This window comes from Passer montanus, unplaced genomic scaffold (genome assembly GCF_014805655.1).
Source record: "Passer montanus isolate IOZ18808 unplaced genomic scaffold, ASM1480565v1 scaffold17, whole genome shotgun sequence".
In the NCBI taxonomy this organism is placed as follows: Eukaryota; Metazoa; Chordata; class Aves; order Passeriformes; family Passeridae; genus Passer; species Passer montanus.
The window spans coordinates 13,101,339-13,115,786 of NW_024364270.1; the positions used below are offsets into that span (position 1 = coordinate 13,101,339).

The window sequence follows — 14,448 nt, forward strand, 5'->3', positions numbered from 1 at the left end:
GGGCTCGGCCGCTCCGCGCCGGCGCGGGAGGCAGCGCGGGGCTTTGTTCGGCGGCGGCGGGAGGGCTGGGCCGGGCCGGGCCGGGTGAGCCATTCCCCGCCCAGGCCCGGAAGGAGGAAGCGCTGCCGGCGCCGCCTTCCCGGGAGCCGCGGGGCAGCGGCTGTGCCTCGGGGCTCGGCGGGGCTCGGGAGCGGCGGCTGCCGGGGCTCCGCGCTGCCCGCCAGGTGAGCGGCGTGGCGGACACGCAGGGACGGACCGGACCGGGCCGGGCCGGACCGTGAGGCGTTCCGCCGGGGCAGGGTAGGGCTCGGCAGGCGGGCGGGCGGTCTGGGCGCCCCGGTTTCTGTTTCGTTGGCGGCTGGCAGCAGCGGCTGGGTGTGAGTTAACTCTTTGTTTTGTATGTTTGTGGAGCGATTTCTTCTGTATTTGCCTGGCGTGTGGCAGTATTATTATTGTTATTATCCGTTTTTCGACTAGGGAGCTTTAGCGTTCCCTTTCCTCCGTGGTGCGGTGGGATAAAGGTAGGGCGGTAGGCTTTCTTAACTACGTAATTTTTGGCGAAAATAGGAAATTCTGTCAGCACAGCGGAAGAGGCACTCCATCGCGGGTTTATCCAAAGGCAGCTGTTCTACATCTAGCCAGCTCCTGAAGGAGAGAGTGCAGGAAAAGGCGAACGCTTCTGCAGGCACCTCATGGGTGCTCTGTGGAGGAGTTCGGAATTGTTTATGGAGCTTTCCTGCCAGGAGCGGGATCGGACAGAGCGTTTTGATCGATTGGGACTCTCAGAGTCGCTGATCAGTCCTGGGAGACCTTTATGCTGTAGTCAATATTTTTCACCTGTTTTCTTCAGACGTTTGGTTTTTTTATGATATGGAGGGAGAATGCAAGTTTGGAGTTGCGTGTCCAAATGCTGATAAAGGAAGGTACAGCGCAGTCAATGGCAGTGTTGGGTGCTCCCTCTTCCATCAAATGTCAGCATCCAAGTGTCTTTGTATGGAGTCTTGAACTTGGAGACAACAATGTGTTTATCCTGTGCAATGAGACCAGTCCTCTTTCTCATCCTGTTGTCCCAATCATATGATCCAAGAACTTAAAAAAAAAAAATTGAAAGATGTAGTGACTGGAGACAAGACCTTTCAGTGGAAGCATTTAGCAAGACGCTAGTGTATGAGAAGCTTGTAGTCTTTGTTTGGTAGTTCTGAAAGTTTCATAAACATAAATTCATAGGAATGCAGAAAAGGATTTGTATTTTCAGAATTAGCTGGTACTTTGCTACTCTTTCTGATTTTAACACTAAAATTTCTAAGCTGTTCTAAAGCTTCTTTCCTCATGCTTGTAAGTTATGTTCCCAGTCTGACTTGACTCCTCCCCACCCCCTCTTTTTCATGCTGAAGAAACATGGATGTCAAGAGTAGAAACTATTTGCTTATGAATCGTCAAGCACTGGAAAATGACATCAAGACTTCCTATATTATGGATCGTATGATTTCTGATGAGGTACTGACATTACAGGAGGAGGAGAGAGTGAAGCAACAGGTAGGCTTATCTCTCACTGCTATTTCTCTTCCTAGTTTATGCACATATTTTACCACCCTTTTTAAAAATAGTAATTTCTGACTATCTAACTCCTGGATTTGTCAAATTCTAGCACGCAGTTTTTGTTGCCCTTGATAAGGTTAAGGGCTTGGTAAGTTAAAGGCTATTTCTATAACTATAAGTAGTCTATAACTTAGAGTGATAAATTAAATGATTTTTGAGGTTGCTTAGTTTTGTATAATACCTCTTCTAATTTTTTTTTTCTAGAATACACGTAAGGAGCGAGCAGCTATGCTAATAAACATTATTCTTACAAAAGATAATAATTCATATAGATCCTTTTATAATGCACTGCTCCATGAAGGGTACAGAGATCTTGCTGCACTTCTTCAGGATGGCATCCCTGCTGTCTCGTCTGGTAACAGAAAGAGTTCCATGGACGGAATGACTTCCTACGGTCAGTGTAAATACAGCAATCCCTCTGCTTGAGTGTGAACACAAGCTGTCTTGTTTATTCCTTAGAAAAGGGATTATGTGTAATACCTGTTCCAATGGAAAAGGAGCTGCTGGTGCATTTGTTTGTTTTGGTAGTGTAGTAACTATGTCTATTTCATCTACTTAACATGGCAGGAGAGTTACAACTGTTACAATTTTTATAGGTCATGAAAGTGTTCATATTGAATAATGCTGATTTTAAAAGGCAGAAGAACTGATGCTCTTACGGTTTTCTCTAATTTGTAACGTTTTTGTTGTAAGTGAAAGGAAGACTCTCATTTGTATGTATTAAAATAAAAACTTGTAGCCTCCAAAATTCTGATATTTATCTTGAAGAGTAATCTGGAATCTCTCAACCTACATTGATCTAGTTGATCATTGATTAGTTGATCTAATTATTAGGTTACTTAATTCTTTCCACCAGGTCTTTTAATTACCCTATATAAGTTCCATAACTTTTAACTGCATCAGTATCATCTTTGACTGACATGAAATAAATTTATAGTTTCTAATGGGCAGAACCTTCTAACTGCATATGACTAACTGCCACATTTACTGGCACTCTGCATTTAATAAGTGTCAAAGGCATGTGGAGTTCAGGGCTATCTTAGATAATCAAAGTTTATCAATTATGTCACTCCATATGGGCACAAAGAGGGCAGATGAAGTGCACACTTCCTTTCCTGTTATGCTTTACCTCTTTCAAGTCATGCTATCTCAGCTAAATCAATGGAAGTCTTGCTTGGACCCCAGTGCTGTGCTGTGAACTGCCAAGGAAAGGCCTTGCACAGCATCCTTTCTTTTCTGCTGCATCCATGGTGGGGTGACTTCTGGCTGAGAAAGTGACTTGTTTGTTTGGAATAGTGATGTTGAGCTCTGTTTGCCAGTTTCCATGGGAGATGTTAATTCTCTCTTCACTTCTAGGGATTAACATAACAAGCTCTCCTCATGCAGTTATTAATTTGAACACTGTTTTAGGTAGGGGGCTAGTTACATGCTCAGTAATTTATTTCTAAAAAGCAGTATTTTTTTAGTATTTGGTATTTTGAGTCCAGCATGTTTTAGGGCATTTTTATGGGACATGAGGTGGGGAGAGAGCCCACTAGTTATTTTGGGTGAAGAGTTGTTTGGCTGGGTTTGAAGAGGCATCACATTTAGACTCATGTTTTATTTTGATGTTTCTTGTTTTTAACTTTAGTGAAGACCATTCTCTGCGAAGGGGGCGTACCACAGAGACCAGTTGTGTTTGTCACTCGACCAAAACTGGTAGATGCTATTAAAAAGAAGCTGTACTGCTTGGGAAGTGACCCAGGTTGGGTCACAGTTTATGGAATGGCAGGCTGTGGGAAGACTGTTTTAACAGCAGAAGCTTTAAGGGATCCTCAGCTCCTGGAAGGTACTTTCAGAAAAACATCTGTATTTTTATAAAAATCACTGTAGATACACACATGTTGGACAGGTATGGTGCAATATCATATGTCACCTTGGAAGTGTTTTGGATTTCTAAATTTCTTAGGTGAGTCTGAGATATTTGCTTGCAACATACAACTTTCATAACCATTTAGTGGTCTAGGACCACTGAATATTTATTTAATTTGTTTTGAAAAAAGTTTTGAATAGCTTTTCACCTTAAAATCTGCTTTGGTTTATGAGAGTAGATGCATCCTTAATTAACTTGAAATTGTTATTTCTGTTAGTGCCAAATAATATATCTAGTTATATTCCTTTTGGGCATTGCTTGTAAGGTACTCAGACTCCTTGCAGTGTGAGTTTAAAAAAATCTTGCTCTAACTTTTGCATAGATTTCAATAGTAGCAGGCATTTGTGGGTGATTAGTGTTGCCTTAGCTTAAAGTAGGTCATAGATGCAACCATTTAATGGTATTTTTTTCTATTTTATTTATTTTTCCTTGCATAGGACACTAGGAGGAGAAAGTAGGACTTGGCATTAAAGAAAAAAATTATGTAGGGATAGATACTATAGCATCCTCTCTACAGCTCACTCTCCTAGATAACTGCTTGATCACTGTTTCAGGGTCACTTTTTCACCCCAGCCTCTGAACCATTGCAGTACTACACTGTTAAAAATGTAAATTTTTAGGTAGGTCAGACTAGCAGAAAGATGGATGCAGAAGGGGCTGTGGAGGGACAGGAAGGAGGACGTCTAGAAAGGAGGGACAACAGCATCAGTGATGGTGTGAAATTTCTGTGGGTACTTGCCCTCCAGATTGTGTTCCTTTAAAAATAAACAGGCGTGGTCTTGTAGAACCACCCTTTGGTGTTAATAGTAGAATTGCAAGGATGGCTTGCAATAGATTTTAGAGGTTTGTGTTTTAATTAATGCTGACTTACTACTGTAAGTTGCTATAAAATATTTAAAATTATTTAAAATGTATAGCATGATTAATATTGCTTTTCTTGCTAGTTTACTTTCCAGGAGGAGTTCATTGGATCTCTGTTGGGAAACAGGACAAAGCAGGGCTGCTCATAAAACTCCAGAATCTCTGCAGTAGATTGGAACATGACTCCACTCTTTCACAAAGGCCACCACTGAACATTGAGGAGGCCAAGGATCGTCTTCGTTTGCTGATGTTACGCAAATACCCCAGGTGATGTCAGTAAAATTAAATGCTATTCTTTTAACTGATAAAACTCTGTAGGGTAACTTTGTTCTAATCATCTGAGGTGTCTGTGTTGTGGTTACATGTGTCTGCACATGTCTACATGTTTGGTTTTTTTTAACCAACTTCCTAACTTAGGCTAATATGACTTCCATTGACAAAATATATTAACCAGCTGTGCAGGGGTCATATTTGCTTGAAAATAGTGAAATAATGAAAGATGGGTTTGAATAGTGAAAGATGGAAACAAACAACTGGAAATTAGGATTTCTCTACCTTTCAGTGTTTTCACTGTGTGTGTAGACTGCTTTATTGGTATGTGAGGATCATGCAGCAGAAAAAAGGGTGTGTATCACTGCAGAAAATTCTTCCTTTCCAGAACAGATGATGTCTTTAGAAAGTGTTTGGTCTGGAGGCACCAAAATGAAAGCAGGTTTTCATATGACCAATTATTGCCAAGAAACCAGTGTCTTTCTCAGTCATTGCACAGCTTTTTTCACCTTCGAGTAATAACTTTTGTTATTTGCTGAGGATTTAATTATTCTCTGGAAAAATTTGTATTAAGCTAAATGAGCCTGCTTGTCAGTGAATTATCTTGGGAATAATACTCCAGCCTTGTGATCTTTGTAGATAACAGAGCAGAATACTGGCATTTCTGTACAGGGGAAAAAAGTTTTTCTTGTAAAGGAAAGACATGGGAAATATTGACAGGTCCTCCAAAAAGAAATCTATCAGCTGAAAGTGCACCTTTCCTTGAAGGATGTGAAGTGGTTGTCTCCATTGACACATTTCCATTGTTATTTCTTGTTTATTAACAAACAAATGAAATCAAAACTCTTCAATACAGAAGTGGGAATGGGGGGCGACGAAGGGAATGTGCCCGGGAGTAGGGATCATAGAAGGTGCAAGTGTATGGGAAACAAAGCTTCACTGCAGCTTGGGAAGAAGCTGGCTCTGCTCGGGAATTCCCTTTGGCAACAATTCTCTATGGCAACTTTAGCCATATCTAGATTCAGATTGCCATCCTAGTACATCTCTTTGGAGTAAAGTATTAGACAACGGATTCAAATTTTGAAGCCAATATGTTTCTTGGGATTAAATTATTAGTCAAATGAAGAATGGAAACTATGGTATACTTTAGAATAAGAAATTATAGAATTTAATCTCCTATGATTGTTATCACAGAGTTTTGTTTGTTGCTTTGGGGTGTGTTTTTGTTTGTTTTGGTTTTTCTTTGTTATGAGGGTTTTTTAAATAATCCTAGTTAGAATTTAGGATTTGTTGGTGTGACTGGAGGAGAAAAGTCACTGATGCCTAATGAATGGGAGGACTTTGAAGTGCTCAGATTAATTAAAAGCATACAATCAGGCTGTAATTCATGCCACCCATCATATTTTCAGTTGTGAAAGTGCCACAGAACAAGCCCTTTATGGCTATGCTAGTATTCTTGTGAATCCTCTGATTTATCAAAAGGTTATTAATAGAAGAGTTGTATAAAAATGAGATAGAGGTATCCAAGACTTAAGTGTATCATTGAGAATGTGGTCTGATGTGTATGCACTTCTTTAAGGAAGATCAAATCCTTATTTTTAGGCTTTGATGGTGTAAGTGCCACTTAGCTGAACAAACATGCGGAAGTTTTGTCATGCTTCAGTGAGAATTGGACAACTTAACCAGTACCTAGTGGAGTGGAAAATTCCATCCCTTAAAAAACAAGCATAGTAAGTGTAAACAATTTGTAGGATTAGGTGTCAGTAGCTAAAATTCACTGAAGGCAAATAACTTGTTTCTTTTCATACATCTGCTTGCCAGCTAGTCTTTTTGACTTCTTGTTCTCTTACACACAGTCTTCTAAAAACAGTTTTCAGTAACTTCTCTGTCATATATAGGCAGGTGTAGGGAAGTCTCCTGTACATTATTCTGGTGAGATTCCATGCAGGAGCCTACAAATGTGGCTGGCCATATGATTGGAATATGTGGTCAGTATGAAATGCCATTTATGTAAGAAGAGCCTTGCCATTCGAGACAATTGCTTTACAAGAGGGTTAGTCTCATATAGCTTTCCAAAGATACAAGAACAAAAATCAAAACTCTTGAGTCAAAAGGACACTTAAGTGCTTTCCCACAAAGCTTATCACTGGCCCGTGTCAGAGTTATCTAGTTTTATACAACTCTTTTCTTAATTTATGATACCTAATGGTTTAAAACCAGTAAATATTTCTGGTTTTCCTAGCATCTACTAATGGAAATGCTTCTCAAAACTTTGTTTGCCCTTCAGTTGTAGCTATGAATAATAAATGGTAAATACCTTTTTGTGGTAACTGCATTCTTGCACAGTGTTTAATCACAGAATCACCAAGGTTGGAAGAGGCCTTCAGGATCATCAAGTCCAGCCATCAACCCAGCACTACCATAATCACCTCTCAGCCATATCCCCTAAGTGCCACATTCAGACACTTCTTGAATAATTCCAGAGACAGTGACTCCACCACCTCCCTTGGCAACTTGTTCCAGTGCTTAACTACTCTTTCACAGAAAACTTTTTTTTTTCTGATATCTAATCTGAACTGCCCTGGTGCAATTTAAGGCCATTTCCTCTACTTCTTCGACTTGAGACATGGCAAAGAGACCATCTCCCACCTGGCTACAACCTCCTTTCAGGTCATAAAGATTGACAAGATCCCCACTGAGCCATGTTTTCTCCAGACTAAACAACCCCAGCTTCCCCAGCTGTGCCTCTTAGGACATTTTCTAGACCCTTTACCAGCTTTGTTACTGTTCTGTGGACATACTATTAAGATATTCTACATACTAATATAAAAAATTATGCAGTGATACTTTGTAAATTATGAAAATGTCTTTTCTTTATTAAAATGCAACACTTTATTTTAGCATTAATAGTTGATCTGAAGTATTTCTTCTCTCACTAGGTCTCTCTTGGTCCTGGATGACATTTGGGATTCGTGGGTGTTAAAAGCATTCGATAATCAATGTCAGGTGCTCATCACGAGCAGGGACAGGAGTGTAACAGATGCTGTGGCTGGTAAGGAACAGTTCCCTCTCCTGCACCACAGATTTTGTGTGTTTGCGTCTGCAGTTTGTTCTTATGAGCTTTCAAAAGAATCTGATAGAATCTGTCTGTCAATCTGTGCACAAGTGGCAAGGTTTTAGAATTCTGCTTTGTAAGACGTAATGCTCTTTGTGAAATAACTGGTGTAAGTGTAACTGAAAGTTACATGTTAACATTGAGTGCAGTAATTCTCAACAGAAGAAATTAAACTTGTGACACTGGTGCTGTTAGACTGATTATCTCTACACTATTCACCAGTGCCTGCCTGTAATGCACTTGTAATTTTTAGCTTATAGTCTGGTTTTTTCTGTGTATGTGTCTCTAATGCAAGCTGATTTTGATAAGTACAATTTATACTCTTCTCAGTCCTATAAAATACTATGCAAAAAGTCATGAAGCTTTGCTCCAGATTTTACTTGGAAAATACATCGAATTTCTGTATTTTTTTTGCATTAGTTGAATTTTTTCCATGTTTCTGTTTCTAGGCAATAAATACGAGGTTCATGTGGAAAGTGGACTAGCACATGAGAAAGGACTGGAGATTTTATCCCTATTTGTGAATATGAAAATATCAGAACTTCCAGAACAAGCTAACTCGCTTGTAAGAGAATGCAAAGGTATTCTAGTTGCTCTTTGTTATACAATTTAGCACTGAATGTCGTTCTTTTTTCTATATTTTGACTTAAAAATAGAGAAGAGAACATCCTTTAATACTATATATGTTAAGTAAAATGCAAGGGCTTGTTAACTATTTTGAGGTTTTTTTAAGCTTAGCAGAAGTCTCATGTTGGTTTTGGGTATTTTTCTTCAAATTTGGGTCATTTTTCTTAACATTTTTGGGTAGTTTTCTTCAATATTTTCTCTCTGTACCACTATTACACTTAAATTCAGGGAGTTTGCAAATGTCTACATGGAGTGTTTATTTTATTTATCCCTGCTCCACACCTCAAAAATTTAATCAGAGTATTGGGAAGATTACCTGTTTCAGCCATGTGACCATCAACTCTTGGATCGTGTTCCTTGATGACCTCTAAATTTGATTTTATCTTTTCCTTCAGGTTCTCCTCTTGTGATATCCTTGATAGGTGCGTTACTCCGAGACTTCCCAAGCCGCTGGGAATATTATCTCAGGCAGCTGCAGAATAAGCAGTTTAGAAGAATAAGAAAATCTTCCTCCTATGATTATGAAGCCCTTGATGAAGCAATGTCCATAAGTGTTGAGCAGCTGGATGACAATTACAAAGACTACTATAAAGACCTCTCTATCCTCCCAAAAGATGTTAAAGTACCTACTAAGGTAATAAAAACATTGCAGAAATCTTGTGATTTTTAGTGAGATACAAACAACAACTTTAAAGAATTCTCAAAATTTGTAATTGTCATGTATAACTTTTGTGGTATGGAACTTAATAATAATTTCTACGTTGGGTAGATTTGTTCCATTATGTATCATGACTTGTATTGTTAGTAGTGAAACTAAAATAATCATAACTGAATAAACATATTCATACTGTTAAAGTTTAATCTGCATTCTGTATATTGTTCTTTAATTAGATTGTAATTGAGCTCACTGAAAGATTGAAAACTGTTATGTTGAATTTGTCTCCTTTTATGGTCACCAAATAGATCAGCAAAAATAGACAAAAGATAGGTTAACTTCTAATATCTGTCCTGTGGTTTGGTATGAAGGAATTGATATCTTATTGAATTGGTTAACCTTTGTGTCTATATTTGTTAGTATGCATTTTGTTGACTGTTAATTTTTGACTGCCTTTTATAATACTTATACAAATCATATTACAACTTGGTTCTGATTCTCTTCGCTGTTTATGTGTAAATGTATATAGGTTCTCTGTATTCTTTGGGATATGGAAACTGAAGAAGTTGAAGATATACTACAGGAATTTGTTAACAAATCACTGTTGTTCTGTGATCGCAATGGGAAGTCATTCCATTATTACTTACATGATCTTCAGCTTGACTTTCTCACAGAGAAGAACCGCAACCAGCTTCAGGTAGCGTGTCAGCTGATACTGCATTCAACTTTACTCTGCAAAGCTTTCAGAAAATGTTGCTTTGTTAAATGGTACCCTGAGTAGTTTCATAGCATAGGTTGAAATTAAATTTAAATTAAGGCTGACTAATTAAAAATATTTACAGCTTGAAACTGTGGAGGGATTTCTTGATGTTTCCATCTGCAGCTAAGAGACTACACTGAGGGAAAACTCTATAATCATTATTTCTCTATCAGATGTTTCCAGCAGGAGATGTAGTATTCCACTGTTGGTTCCAAAGACATCAAGGCCCTACCAGACGACTTCTTTAATGCAGAGAAATGCTTTTTACTCCTTTTTTTTCAATTTAAGGTAGTACTTTCAGGAAGATGACCTGTAAGTTTGGCTCATTTTAGGTTCTGAACGACAAGGCAGAAAGAGTTAATATGAACAAAAGCCAAGTGTTTTGTCTTGCTTTAGATCTACATATGTAAGGATTTTTTTTGTTTTGTTTTGTTTGCTACCCACGTTTAAGATGAAGAAAGATTTGGTAGCTAATCTCAGTTTGAGAAGGTGGGTTGCACTTGCTTTTCTGTCTTTCAATATGCAGAGGATGTTTCTGGAGAAGTCTTTAGCAGTAAATTAGGTTAGGTGTACAATTTTTGGAAAGTAAGCTTATTGCACTTGTTAATATATTACAATTGAGAAATAGTATTATTCCTCAATGCTACTTACAATGTAATAATAACAGTACTACTTATAATTCCACAGTACCGAAAGTGTGTTTTTCTTCACTTTGCAGGAGCTACATAAAAACATAGTAAATCAGTACAAGAAATATTACAAGCTTAATACACCTGTTCTGTCTCAAGAGGATTGCATGTACTGGTATAACTTTCTGGCATATCACATGGCAGGTGCCAAAATGCAGCAGGTGGGTTCTGACAAGTGTCCTGTGCTTCCCTTTTTCACCCATTCTTACCTCTGCTTTATCCAACAAGTCTTCTCCCAGTTGAGCCTCTTTTCCCCTTGGCTTTAGTCCAGCTGGGTGAACACTCAATATAGAGTCTTTAGGAGGTCCTCTGATAAGCACTGTCCCTTACAGAAACTACTTTATTTCTCCACTCTGTATCTTGTCTTTTCAACCACTTCTTGAGAAGTTTTCCTATTTTATATTGTAATGGCTTGTGATTTTCTTTTCCTTTTTAAGAAACTTTAATAAGAAATTTTCTCTAAACCTTTTTGCAAACCCAAGCTCTCTTTATTGTAAAGCTCTCTTTATAAAGTAAATTGATTTCATCAGAGCATTTTATCAGTTAATTACTTTTTTATCTTCAGAAGTCTTGTTAGCTTTTTCCTCTTATGTCATAGAGATTTGTGTGTAAAAATTCATTATCTGATTTCAATAGCAAAAAAACCCCATCAAGAGTTAGATGAGTAAGTCTGTTGTTTCCAGAATTGTCTTGATGCCTTAAAAAAATTGCTGTCATTTTTGCCAACTGCTTTTGTTTAGATATTGAGCTGTTATAAGATGCAAATCATGCAGAAAGATTAATAATTGCTAGTTTCACTTGAATTTGAGTTTCAAATGTCTTGAATAGCGTTTGGTCATGGTTGTTAGTTGCTTTATTTCAGAAGGAAGTATTCAAACCTTTTCATTTGAGCTTCTTTCAAGATGGTTCATCTGACTTATATAATACACTTCATGGATTTATCTCTTATAGGAGCCTTCATAATTAATCTTGGTTACAAGTCTAGGTGTTTTGAATCATACTAATTTCTTTACCATATTATCTTTAGTTTCAATGTGTTGTGAAAATATTTTTATTGGCAGCCTTTCAATGTTTTGTAGAATTAGCTTCTCAGAAGTCTTTAGCCTGGCTCATTGTGACTATATGCTTCCTAGAGTTTATATTCTATGTATCACTTATTTTTCATTATTTAGAAATTATTTCTACTTATTTGAAGGCTAACGAAGCTAGGAGGTACTCCTTTGTTTTTATTTAACAATGATAATCTCTTAATCCTTGTGGTATTTATTGATTTTAAATTGGAATATGCTTTACACCTGTGCTGTGTTGTTGCTAAGCAGTTTTTCTCCAGGAAGTCTAAAGAAAACATTGGACCAATATTTGTTAAAGATGGTCATCTAACTAATAGGGATACAGTTCAATGCTTTTCTTTACCTGAGTCTTTAATAATACTGACAGACCTTGTGTGCCCAGGCCCCTGGTTTTGAGGACTATGAGTGTGGAAACAGGGACTTTTCATTAATGGGGACAGATGTGAAATTGTAAGGTACTGGCTGGATCAGCTGAATGTTCCCAAATCCTTAGGGTCTGATATTATACAACCCAGAGCATTGAAGGAATGAAAGGATGTTATGGCAAGACTCCCTTGATCATTTACCAGTGGTTTTAGGAGTTTCAGCATCTCCTAGGAAGAACAACAATCATTATTAGCAGTGATCTTTGCTAGACTGGACTAGAAGAAGCTTTTTCAGAGTTAAAAAAGGAGGTCTCGTGCTGCAAAAGTCAAGAATTGCTCTGTACCTCCATCTACAGTCTGACTAGCTGTATCAAAGAGCAGTTTAAAATAACAAACATAGCCTTCTGTACACTGAATTTTTATAACTGAACAATTAAGATGCAGGAAACAGGAAATTACCTAAGTTTTCAACGAGAGGCTGTTGTACCGAAGTATAGTAAATACCTAATGTATTTCCTGTGTTTTTTCTTTTCCCCTTAAGTAGATTCTGTTGTGAAACTTACACTCTGAACTTAAATTTGTATTTCTTTTAGGAGCTCTGTGATCTTATGTTTTCTTTAGATTGGATTAAAGCTAAGACAGAATTGGTGGGGCCTGCTCATCTAATTCATGAATATGTAGAATATAGTTCAGTCCTGGATCAAAAGGTATGATACTAAAAGGTAAATGATCAGTTGGTTCCAAATATAATTTTCGATTTTGTAATTGCATTTTGTTGGATGTATGTATATGGCATTCTATATATAAGCATTCTATATATAGAATGCTTATAAAACCAAAATTAAATTGAACTTCAACTTGGAGAAGATAAAAATGAAGGAAATTAGGTTTTCTGGTTTTTTTTAACTACAGTTTGGAAGTGGTTGGCCATGGAACTCAATAGCTATAGTGATCAATACCTAGGGGTGGGTATGTGAGATACTCTGCTTTTGAGGAGGTATGGAATTATGCTGACCACTTGGAATAGTCTTTCTGATATTTTACACTGCTTATTGAATAAATCACTATTGCTAGTATTCTTTGTTTGAAAAATAAGGACATTGTGCTTTCTGAAAAGGATAATTAAATATTTCAATATACTGTATGTATTTGCTAATATAACTTAATAGAAAAATAGAGCTAAAGGCTTCTGTGAGAGTATTAGCTGTAGAAATTCACAAAAGCAAGGAAATAAATCCTAAGATAAATCTCTTATCAAATGTCTGCTCTGTATTTAGGATAGCACAGTGCGTGAGAATTTCCAGGAGTTTCTGTCCTTAAATGGGCACCTGCTTGGACGGCAGCCGTTTCCTGACATCATTCAGCTGGGTCTCTGCCAGCCAGAGACATCAGAGGTGTATCAACAGGCCAAGCTACATGCTCAAAGGGAAACAGGAACATTCTATTTGGAGTGGGTGTAAGTAGCTGCAGCCCGTCTGCTGATATGCTGACCCCTTGACCAAGGAAATTATTTAATGTACAACTAAATACCATGTATGGTAATAAAAGGATCTGTGTAAGAACTGCTGGGGTTTTCTTCTGGGGAAAGAAAGTGAACTCGTGGGAAAAGGGGAACCCGTGATATGTAAGGTGACAACTTAGTAATAATTACATAAAAATTAATTTAGTAATAAATTTACTTCTGTATTCAATTATTGTTCCTTTTAAATGACAATGCAAAGATGAAAATATGATACTTTGAGTCTTCTTTAAATAGTTTTATTTTAACATTAGAATTGTAGTGCCAGTATTTGGTTTGTTAGTGTATGTTTTTAGGTTTTAAAGTAAATTGTGACTTTAAAAAGGAGAGCATTTGTGCCAGCTTGCAAAGTTTTATAAAGTAGCAAGATGGGAAATAGTAATCTCTACACAATCTTGAAACTTCTCCAATTTAAACAATTCTTTGCTGTTACTGTATTTTTGGAAGTTGTTTAAGGAAAATGTATACAGATCTACACATTTCCCAGCCTTGTCCAATAGTCAGTTGACCACATAACTGTCTGATTCTGTTTGATATTTCTCTTCTGAAATGTGTAGCACTTGGTGCTTATAAAACAGAGTGACTCTCTGTCAAGCAATTATAGTATAAGCCAGGCAGATTAGTCCCCTCTTCAAATATTTGATGATTTTGTTTAGCAAAACTGCTTGGAAATTGCACAGTTCAGGAGAGTCAATATCCAGGTAGTTCAGGAGAGAGATGTTTTGGTCATTTATCACCAAGTCATCTCATTACAGTGCCAGCTGTCTGTGTTAAGGTCTGGCTAAACAGGATGATTGTGATTGCTCCTAACTCTTAAGTTTTTGTTGAAATGAGGCAAGAGTCATCTAAGGTGAGTTAGATCCTGTACCTAATCTGTGATTGAGAAGTAGTGATAGTCACAGATCTTATTTAGGTATCTAGTGATAAGAATCGAGCCATTGTCATGGAAATTAAGGAAATTTGCACAGATCTAAGCAAATCTACAAGAGTTTTTTAATATGCTTGA

At 37.6% G+C, this 14,448-nt stretch overlaps 1 protein-coding gene across 8 annotated transcripts in view; it reads left to right on the forward strand.

Annotated features, from left to right (window-relative positions):
* Window positions 1–37: 37 nt before the first annotated feature.
* Window positions 38–14,448, forward strand: part of APAF1 (apoptotic peptidase activating factor 1) — a 31,584-nt gene continuing 17,173 nt past the window's right edge. For 5 of the 8 annotated variants that reach the window (XR_005626970.1, XM_039704033.1, XM_039704029.1 and 2 more), the window contains exons 1-12: window positions 38–224; window positions 1,395–1,536; window positions 1,804–1,993; window positions 3,230–3,427; window positions 4,456–4,639; window positions 7,582–7,694; window positions 8,207–8,338; window positions 8,780–9,018; window positions 9,569–9,736; window positions 10,518–10,649; window positions 12,517–12,630; window positions 13,201–13,379. Coding sequence is in view for 7 of the 8 variants with exons in the window: in XM_039704033.1 (XP_039559967.1) it covers window positions 1,399–1,536; window positions 1,804–1,993; window positions 3,230–3,427; window positions 4,456–4,639; window positions 7,582–7,694; window positions 8,207–8,338; window positions 8,780–9,018; window positions 9,569–9,736; window positions 10,518–10,649; window positions 12,517–12,630; window positions 13,201–13,379 (1,787 nt within the window). In the remaining variant the exon portion in view is untranslated. Of the gene's footprint in view, window positions 225–1,394; window positions 1,537–1,803; window positions 1,994–3,229; window positions 3,428–4,455; window positions 4,640–7,581; window positions 7,695–8,206; window positions 8,339–8,779; window positions 9,019–9,568; window positions 9,737–10,517; window positions 10,650–12,516; window positions 12,646–13,200; window positions 13,380–14,448 lie in introns of those variants that run through there. The other 3 variants (XM_039704035.1, XM_039704034.1, XM_039704028.1) reach the window with 3 other exon arrangements.